The sequence below is a fragment of the Cryptomeria japonica genome, chromosome 2 (genome assembly GCF_030272615.1).
Source record: "Cryptomeria japonica chromosome 2, Sugi_1.0, whole genome shotgun sequence".
Taxonomy (NCBI): Eukaryota; Viridiplantae; Streptophyta; class Pinopsida; order Cupressales; family Cupressaceae; genus Cryptomeria; species Cryptomeria japonica.
The window spans coordinates 194436093-194446896 of NC_081406.1; the positions used below are offsets into that span (position 1 = coordinate 194436093).

Here is a 10804-nt window from a genome sequence, read left to right on the forward strand (position 1 = left end):
ACAGATATTTTTAACTTAAACATTCGTGACAAATCAATAAATTGATATTTTGCATCTACTACATACTATCTACTAAATTAACATCTTGTCAACAAAAAACATTTACAATAACAAAACAATATCAACATCACCACCAAAGAAACACGACACATATGCATCTTCTTGTTATTAAAGCTTTCTTCACTTTTAAAAGTTAATTTGAATTCTTTTAAATCATTCAATTGTGAGGAAAAAACAAAACATTATTCAATTGCTTTTTCGGGATCACTAATTGAAAATATGAATTCCAAGCTTTCTTCACTTTTAAAAGTTAATTTGAATTCTTTTAAATCATTCAATTGTGAGGAAAAAACAAAATATTATTCAATTGCTTTTTCAGGATCACTAATTGAAAATATGAATTCCAATTTATAAGAAAATAATAAAGAATTGCAATTTATTAAAAGAGCGGCACAAAAACCGCTGCTCTTTTAACACATTTTGGACAGAATATTCATTGCTTGCCCAATAAGAGGCCGCCACTAACACTAACCCTACCTCGAGAAACTCAGGCTTGTCTCATTTGCTTATTTCAAAATATCCTATTTTATAGAAATTTTGTTTATGGTCTTTTCTATTTGAAGCTCACTGTTTTGTACATGCTGAAGATGTTATGTCCTTGAAATTTATTGTCTGTCTGATTATCGAAACTTTCTTCAATTTTGAAAATTAATTTGAACTTCTTAAAAAACATTCATCAGTTCTTTCCTTGAAAAAGAAGATGACATCCAAAAGACTCAGAGTAATATAGAAGAATATCAATATCAATTTCAATTTATAGTAAAAGAACAAAGAATTGCATTGTTAAAAAAGCGGCATAAAATCCCCGGCTCTTCAACACGTTTTTACAGAGAACTGGGAGTTATTGTGTCAGGGAGGTAAAGGGGCTGATTGCCCTCAACTTTTGGTACTCCCAGTTTTTACTCTAGCACAAAATCAAAATCCCCTAATGAAGGAAAATTCTCTAAATTTGAACAATGGCCGCTCTCAACATCTTCAAGAAGTGAATCCAGCAAAAACCAGTTCTGCTCCTCTATACTTTCTTCGCTCTCTGCACACGACTGCGATTCCGAACCGGAAAATGTGGTATTAAACTCCAGCGGCTTCGGGAATTCTTCTACAGCAAACTTGGCTGCAACAGCTCGAATCTGAGCGGGAGATAGCGAAGAGGCGAATGGGATTTCCGGCAGAGAATCGGGGAAATTGAAATTGGCATTCGATCCTCTGAGGCAATAAATTGCACAATCGTAAGCGCGAGCAGCCTGTTGAGGAGAATCGTAAGAGCCAAGCCAAATTCTAGCTTGGGAATTGGGCATTCTCACTTCGGAAACCCATTTCCCCCATTTTCTCATCCGCGCTCCCTTGAAATTCGGCTGCGTCTTCTCTATGCTGTTTTGGGGTTTCTGCTTTGCCAAGGAATTAACCATGTTTTGGTAGCAGAAAAAGCCGGGAATCGAACTCTGGAGGAAGCTTATAAACTGAAAGGCTTGCAAAAGTGCAGTGGGGAAGCTACTAGTTGTTATAAGATTCGAACTTGTAACAAGCTCAGGGGAGATTTGTTCTAATGAATGAGGGTGCAGAATGGGGTATATATAGACAATCTCATCTGGTACAGCGCGCACTGTGAGGTGTATAAGGGAAACTTCTGCGCGTTGAGAAGAATAAAATATCACAAATTAGGATAGGGCACGTGGGAGTGATTGATAGGTTCAGCTAATAAAGTGGAAAGAGGCGTTGCCACTTGCCAGCATCTACACATAAATATCTTGTAGTGGGATATAGTTTTATAGATATTACGTATGAATTTCTATACAAAATATCTTTCACTTTTAAAAGTTGCAAAAAAAAACAATTTGTCATTATAAAGTTTAAACAAAATATTGAAATTATGTTATATTAATTATTTTGAAATTTATTTTAGTATTGTAGTTCATATAAATTTGAATTTTTTTTAAAATAGATTTTATATCAAAAGTCAATATCAAGAAATTATTTGAGATAACTTAAAGATAATTTTGATGACATTTACTAAAAGAGCTCATATAACTTTCTAGTGTAAAACCTTTTTAAATATAATCTACATATTTAAAGGACATAGACATTGCAAATATACAAGTCAGATAGCAAATATGTGTATGGCAAAAAAGCAACATTTGAGAAAGCCACACGAGGAGTACTGCTAGCAATTACACTCATTAATTTAAAGGTATGCTAAGAGTTTTTAGAAAAAATGTAGAAATTACTAGAGGAATATTTTTTATTTTTTTGATCGGTAATTGGCCGAAGCCTGAATAGCATTTGATTGGAGCTATGAACCAATGGGGACACAATAGAGGGCCCCATCCCCATTACAATTCCACTTCAGATGTCCCTATTGGGAATTGAACTTGGATCTCCACAGTGAGAACCCAGTGTTTTAACCAGTTAAGTTCAACCCCCTTGGACACTAGAGGAATATTTTGTTTTTACTATAAGATGAGAGTTGTGCATTTGGAGAGAGACATACAAGATCCACAAAAGTATGATATCAATGCTATTGTAAAATGCATCTCATTAAAGATCGCAATTTTTTTTCTTTTAAGACAAAAAATTATATTTGCACATTACTTAATGAGAGGAAGCAATTAGATTTCTAGGAAATTTTTCTAGACATGTCTTAGAGATACTCCACCCCTTGCTTCTGTAGGATTGCATACACGTTGTTTTCATGTGCCATACCTTTGGAATGAGAATACAAGAGATGTTCATATATCTAATAATCTTGAAATTATTGACATTGTTGTGAATTTAAGACCTTGACAATCTATGCTTTCGATGCTGATTATTATTCTATTGATTGTTAGACCTTGTGGTTTATGTTTGCTAATGTCAAAACCATCTTTAGGGGAATTTATTTTCAACAACCATGAGTGACTACAATAATTGCAACTAGTTTTGAATCATTTGTGTCCCATGCAAGTCCAATATAACACTATAACTTCAGGGGGTCTATTCTCATTTTTTAAGTTCTCACAATGACCTCACAAAGTACACCATTCAAGAGTTCAATTTTGCAAACCATAAATATGTATATTTCAACATAACTTGCTAGTTGCCACACAATAGCATCTTTCCCCTAGTTGTTCATCATTTAAATTTGAAATTTTCATGTCCCTTGTTTGATCAATGCGCTAATTATGCAATTAGTGTGACCATTGATTTTATCATTTGATTGTTATTTATTACAAACTAGTCATTTGGTGCAAATAAATATATTAATGAGTGAGTGTATCTTGTTTATTTTCTTGATGGTAGGTATTAGTATACAATATGAGTAACCAATTATCAATCTTGCCCTCAAATTCTTGGCATTTGTAAGGGGGATGCGAAATATGATTTCGGTAGGGTCGTCCCCATATGATCAAAAAAATTACCTATGATGACCACTATGTGGAATCAACTGCAAAGTTAAATGTCCATATCATAACCTAACATATATTAGAATGTACCATAAAAGTTGTAATTATCTTAGATTTCCAATAAATACAACATAACAATGACTGAATAGACTTTGTTTGTGATATGAGAATACCTCACATAATATACTATCAATGCATTCTAACAACCTTTGGAAAATGAAGCCCATTTCATTAGTTTGAATATAACAAATGAAATATATGATTTCTTGAAAGGTTGATAAAGCTTGAACTTGAATAGGTTTCATGTATTTTATTGGTATGTGAAGTGTTGCATGAATGTTTAATGCATTGATTTTGAAAGTGGCCACATTTGACAAGACAAGAAAAATCAAAGATGTTTATTCACGAAGAACATTTGTAGAGAATATTATATTCCAGTGCTATTAAACAAGTATGATTTCCTTGTTCTTGTAGTACCTTGTATGATTATTCAAATTAATGGTTGCATTCCTAAATTAGAGAAGAATGGTTCACAATAATGTTGAAAGCATTTTGTTAATAAATAAAAAAAGCTTTTCTTGTACAAGATGTAAATTTTTTAAACTATTTGAGCTACTGTGTTGAATGGTAAAAACAATGAATATAAGTATTCTCTCTTAAGGAGGAGAAAGATGGACAAATAGCCCACTTGTGGCTTATGTCAAAGTCTCAATGACCAAACACGTCTAAATCAATAAAGATAAGATCATTCCTTGGATGGATGCATGAAACTATTTGTACTAATCTAGATCATTGAATTCTCTTTCATCTCCATTAAGCATACTTTAATCATCATTTTTGTCAATTGATTTTGGAGGCTTATGATCAACATGTCATGCATGATAGGTTCCAGCCATGCCTTTCTAAAGGGCAACAATCTCTTGCTTACATGAATGTTTTTTGGGGAAGAATATTACAAAAAAACATGTACAACAGAAGCCTACTCCTATAGGAGGACTCCAAAATATTTTTTATTTTTTTATTGAAAAAATGCATTCATATTAATAAAGAAAGAATTACAATGAGATGTATGTTGCAGGAGCACCTAGAGTCTAGTTACCATGTCAATTAGGTATTTGAGTCTTAGGAGTTAGGGGTCATGTCATTTTGATTTAGTGAGATCTATTGAAACCATTTGTAATGTTATTTCATGTTTTTAAGTGGGTATGTCAAAATTGGAGTCATAATTTGCAAGTTTGTAAAGTTTTTCTAGGGTTGTCATTGTTGTCATCGGGATAGTTAACCCGATAAAGTGTCATTGTTGTCATTGAGATTGGAAAATACAGTTTAGTCAACTTTTGATGGCTATGTCGATAGAAATCCAAATGCCTTGTTCGGTATAGCTATACCGAAATAGGGACATCGGGGCAAGTTTACTCTATCGGAATTGCATAAAATGGTTACTTTGCCTGTATTAGTTATTCTGATGGGTGATCAAGACCTCGGTTCAGGATTGTTATTCCGACATCGATGTCCAGCATTGATTCGTCAGTTCGGAATTGTTATTCCGATGTCAGTGTCTAAATTTAATTTTTCAAAATTTGAGAGTCGAACAGTCATGCAGCCCAAAGGTCTGTTGTGAACGCGGGAAAGTACAAATTTTGGTATAAATTGTATAAGCCAATGGTTGAAAAGGGATCCTGCTATTTGAATTCTGAAAAATTTGAATTTCTGAAATCTAATTTTGCAACATAATTTTCAAATTTGAGATCATTGGCAACTAATTGGAAGCTCATTTTTCTGCAATTACTCTGTTTTCTGCACTTGTATGGTGTTGTACGGATTAGAATTGATTGGACAATCATATGTATGGATAGAGCATTGAATTACCTCCCATTTGTCGGTGATTTGAGTTTCTAATTCGTTGTAAGGAAGAAGTTATAGTAGTTTTTCACACGGTGACCTGGTTAGTTAGGGTAACTAGGGTTTTAACAGCAATTAGACCAATTCTCCCTCTGTGTCTTGCATCAATGTAGCATCTTGAAAGGACAAAACAAGTTTGACTAGAGCTGCAACGAAACCATACAAAGTTGAACAAAATCCTCAAAGGGAACAATATAAGTGAAACTTGAAAATTACAATAAGAAAGTTGTCATCTTTCTTCAAGGGAATCAAGCACAAAGTTTTCCGCAAAGATCTTCGTAGCTTTGAGTAAGGATTGATTGTGATCTTTAACATGAGACTGAACTTGATACATTTGTTTATTGACCTCAACATTGAAGCTGATTTTCTCTTTCAAAGACTTTAACTAAAGAAGACTGCTGTAAAATAATACAAGAAAATAAACCATGCATAATTACTTCTGTAAAAAAGAATGTATTACAGAAAACAGCTTAACATCTTAGCATCATAAGACGCTGAAATTCAACAGATTTAACTTACCCTTAATTCGATCTTTGGATTTAACTTTGGCGGGTCTGTTCTTTTATCTCTTCCTCGACTCCAATGCCTTAGACGCTAATACCAGCATCCTCTTCAGACTGTATCATCTTCTGTAGATGGAGACTTGGGGGATTTCAACACCATTCTTTGTTCCTTCTGAGGCAGTAGGTAAGTGTTATTCCATTCCTGCCTTTATAAGTTATTCTATTCCTGCCTTACTAACTGCATTTGTGCATAATATTAATTGGACGTCTGCAGCAGACCTAGGGTTTGAACGAACCCTTTCTTTCAATAAAGCTTTTTACGCCGCAGTTTTTAATCCTCCGTTTCAAAGCAGAGAGCTTGGAGTGCACATAGTTCTGACAGGAAGTTTGCTCAACTATAGCCAATTTTGACATATAGATTCCAGTAACTTCTATTAAATTATATAATTGTGTGTCTAATTTGCTATACTTGTTTTTGAGAGAAATCATAATATATACAAAGAACGGAATACTCTAAATCAACAGTAAGTATAGAAAAAGATTGAAGAATTGCAGTTTTCCCAGCGATGTGAAACCTAGCATGCAATTCAAACATTAGTAAATTTGAATTTGGAAATCCCACTAGTCTTCTATCTATTTTTTTTGGAGAAAAATCCCTCTTTGTTTTCATTATCAACGTCCTCTGCAGCCTCGCTTGGTGGAAGAAAATCCCCAAAATTTAGAGAGTGGTTGCTTTCAATATCTTGAAGAAGTGAGTCCAAAAGAGTCCAATCCGGCTCCTCTGAAACTTTGTGCTCGTCTACACAGGACTGCGATTCCAAACCAGAAAATCCGGCGGTACAGTCCAGCGTCTCTGGAATCGCAGTCAAGGCAAATTTGGCCGCAACAGATTGAACTTGTGTGGGAGATATTGAAAAGGCGGATGGAATTTCTGGCAGAGAGTCGGGGAAATTAAACTTGGCTTGAGATCCTCTGAGGCAATACACAGCACAGTCATAAGCGCGAGCAGCCTGTTGGGGCGAATCATAAGATCCCAACCAAATTCTGGCTCTGGAATTGGGCACTCTCACTTCCGAAACCCATTTCCCCCATTTTCTCATTCTCACTCCCTTGAAATGTTGTGTCTGGTGTAAGTTGTTTTGGGGATTCTGCTTTTGGGAGGGTTTACTTTTAACCATAGTTGGTAGCAAAGAATGCTGAGATTATGAGCCTTGTGAAGTGAAGCCTTGCAAAACAAGCAGAAAGTAAAGTAGTTTTGTGTAGTTGCAGGGTGAGTTTGCGAAGATTCGAACTTTAAAGGAGCTGAGGTGGGATTTGAACGAATGGATATGGATGCAAAATAGGTACACAGTCTCATTTGTGGGTACATTGTGTGTAAATTCTGTGTGCCCCAATATTCTAAATCTTGCAGTAGAATTCTTCCTTGCGTGCGCATAAAATATCTGTTCCAGAAAGGCAAGTGTTTGGATAAATCTGGATGCATGGGAAAGTGACAATTCCATCGTGGAGTCCGAGTGAGCATCGTTGAATATGGCAGGTGTGAAAATTTTATGCGTTTTTTAAACATAAAGGATGTCTCCTTCTCGTCGTTTCCAACTTTCCAACAAGGGAAAATAGCCTTTCGCTACGTGTAAAGGAGAAGAAACTTCCTTACTAAATCAGACGTAAATAAATAAGAGTAGGATATTAATCATTTTTAGTAAGTAAATATGGGACATGCAATTAAATAATAAATGTATTTAGTAAGTTAATTGAAAAATGCTATATAATATTATCATAGATTTAAATTTAATATTTTTTTTAAGTTTGACACAATAGATATTAGATTGGTATATTGTCTTGAATCAATATATTTTATTTAATATTATGTTAAAGAGATTTGAATTAGATGTCATATAGGTGTCTACAACACACTTTTGTCGTTATATCAAACATTCTATTAATATATTTTATTGTGTTTCTATAAAAATAAATCTTGTCGTTCGAGGTGAATCTGTAATTGTAAATTTGTCTTATCATCACAAACTCATCTTATACAATCTACTAACTTTTGTTCACTAGTTCACCTAAGTATTCCTGATTTTGTTCTATATGTTTCTTGAATGTTGAGAAACCTAATGGTACAAAGAGTTATTGCCTAGATCAACTTCTAGATATTGAAGAATATTGAAAACAAAAATATTAACTTCATGCAAATTCAATGATTCTACAATCCTGTATTCATTTTAGAGCACTAATTGAACTATAGATACAAATGATTTATCCTTATAATTTGATAATTAAAATGAAAGCAGTGAATGATTTTATAAACAAGGACAAAACAACATATCACACAAACTTGTTTTTAGTTGGTCATTGGTGGATAGGGTAAGGGTGGGAAGTTAGTAAAATTTAAAATTTTAGATTTGGGTGAGGAGTGTGTGACTATAAATAAGTCCCAAGATAGAAAAGGAGTTGGATCATAGTAGATAAAGTATGCATAGGAATGAGTTTAAGCATGAGAATAATAAATAAGTTGATAGGGAAAATGTATAAGGGTGTGTGAATATGAGAGGAAGGATAAGTGGTAGGTATATCTGTGTGTGTGTGTGTGTGTGTGTGTGTGTGTGTGTGTGTGTGTGTGTGTGTGTGTGTAATAAGGTTGGTAGATAACATATGCTGAGGGATCCAACTTTGCACAAAATCATGTCATTAGTCAATATGTTTAATAAGGTTGGTAGATAACATATGCTGAGGGATCCAACTTTGCACAAAATCATGTCATTAGTCAATATGTTTATGTAACAAAGCATTCCCCTCAAAATATTAAAAAAATAAATGGGAAATGGCATGAGTATGCAAATTTCACCATTGCATGTTTCCTCCACTTTGAGATGCATGTGAATATTGGAAAGATCATGCATATCAAAGTATGTAGTGCTCATAAATATGCATGAAAATTAATTTAGACACTCAAAGGATATTATCATGCAATTCATATAAAGTAGTGAACCTTGTAAGGAGACAATCATATATGTTCTTCTTATGTGTATGGATTTTCCAAAGGATGGGTCTCTATAACCATTTACAATGTTATGCATATCTAAACATAGTAATGTTGGTGACAAGATACATCCGTTGACAATTGACACTCATCAGATTCATTTTGTTGTCATTGATGGCAACAAGATCAGATGAAAGTCATATACCAGCATTAGGAGGCATATACCGGCAAACACCGACATTGGAGTATCCAGGGTTACACCGGCACTGACATGAAGTACTTCAAGGAAGCCGACATCAAGGAAGATTTATTTAGAAAATAATTTTGTAATTATTGTCAAGGACGACATTGAATATATTTTGTAATGCATTGTAAGCCGACATAAGGCATATTGTTTGTAATGGGTATATAGGTCAGTCTGCTAGGTCATTTTGTAGTGTGTGAAAAGGTGTGACATAGGAGATTATAACAGAACTATATTAATGTGAAGTATAAGTATGTAGAATATTTGTAGGCAAATGTTATATCATGCAATGATCTGTAGATAGTTTGGAAAGTATTCTTGGAGGAGAAGAGATACCGGTAGTAGTGTTCAGGGTTTATGAACTGGTACAGAGCAGAGCTAGAACCGCAACTCTATTTTGCATAGAAGATGCATTTTATGAGTTCATTTTTAGTGTTTTACTTCAGCAGAAGCCTGTAGTCAGTGAGACTCTTTAGTGATGAGCAGTGTGCTCTAGGCATTGTGTCTTCCTACATGTACAAGCCCCCATTATATGTAATATCCTTTCATATGGCCAGTGAACTCATATTATGGGTCACAAATCCCACCGTGGTTTTTCCTCTTTGAGTTTTTCCATGTATAAATTTTGTGTGTTATGACGTTCATTTTTGTGGATGGTTTATTTGCTTCAAGTTATATATTTATTTGTTTACCGGTTTATATGTGTATGGTATAAAAGGATAAAATTTTATCTTATTGACAGAACACTAATTAACCCCTCCCTCTCAGTGGTCTTGGATCCCAACAACATCACCCCTTACTGTTAATTAGTTATATCCACAAGATACAAATAATTATTGAAAGAGGGAAAAATAATACATGAAAAGCAATTCTTGTTGTTAGAGATGGATTTGAGACTACAAATTCATCTTGCACCTAAAAGCTTGTCATATAGAATGTATCAACTTTTTTCTTTACTTCACCAAATCATTCTTTACCTTGTCATCCATGTTTCTTGAATGTTTAGGAATCTAATGATATTTTAAAAATAACTTAAAGGATTATTGTCACATCACAAAGAGCTATTGTATAGACCAACCGCTAGAAATTGAACAATATTAAAAATGCCAATATTTAGTGATGCAAATTCTCCTAAAATGCTAATGTAGCCCTAGATTCAGTTTAGAGCATCATTAAACTATGTAAATGCATATGATTTATCCTTACAATTTGATAAGTGGAATGAATGTAATGAATATATTTAAAGGTAATGACATAGCAACATACCACACAAACTTGTTTTTAGTTGGTCCTAGATGGGAAGTTAGTCAAATTTGAGTTTTAAATTTTTATTTCGGTGAGATAAGTTTGTTACTGTAGATAAGTCCTAGGATGGAAAAGGCCTCTATAATGTGTACATAAGAATGAGTGTAAGCACAACAATAATAAGTAAGTGAACATTGATAATACATACAGGTGTGTGAAGATGAGAAGGATAAATGGTAGGTGAATATAAAAATGTACAATAGGGTAGCTAGATAACATATACTAAGGGACTTCAATTTACACAAAATCATGTCATTTTTCATATGTTTATATATCAAATAACTTCCCTCAAAATATGCACAAAACTAAATGGGAAATGACATGGGTATACAAATTTCATGATGGCATATTGCTTCGACTATGAGGTGCATGTGAATCTGAGAATTATCATTCATCTCAAAATATGTAACACTCCTAAATATGCATTAAC

The 10804-nt window shown here is 33.8% G+C and overlaps 2 protein-coding genes across 2 annotated transcripts; both read right to left on the reverse strand.

Annotated features, from left to right (window-relative positions):
- Window positions 1-782: 782 nt before the first annotated feature.
- On the reverse strand, window positions 783-1688 carry LOC131049826 (ethylene-responsive transcription factor ERF017). Its single transcript, XM_057983910.2, has one exon. The coding sequence runs from the start codon at window positions 1464-1466 to the stop codon at window positions 960-962; it is 507 nt and encodes a 168-aa protein (XP_057839893.1). The 5' UTR covers window positions 1467-1688; the 3' UTR covers window positions 783-959.
- Window positions 1689-5506: 3818 nt separating this feature from the next.
- LOC131049824 (ethylene-responsive transcription factor ERF017) lies at window positions 5507-7204 on the reverse strand. The gene has a single exon (XM_057983908.2). The coding sequence runs from the start codon at window positions 7018-7020 to the stop codon at window positions 6472-6474; it is 549 nt and encodes a 182-aa protein (XP_057839891.2). The 5' UTR covers window positions 7021-7204; the 3' UTR covers window positions 5507-6471.
- Window positions 7205-10804: the final 3600 nt, after the last annotated feature.

Bases quoted from the DNA above. Each gene is read 5' to 3' on its own strand.
- LOC131049826 (XM_057983910.2), bottom strand. From the start codon at position 1,466: ATGGTTAATTCCTTGGCAAAGCAGAAACCCCAAAACAGCATAGAGAAG.
- LOC131049824 (XM_057983908.2), bottom strand. From the start codon at position 7,020: ATGGTTAAAAGTAAACCCTCCCAAAAGCAGAATCCCCAAAACAACTTA.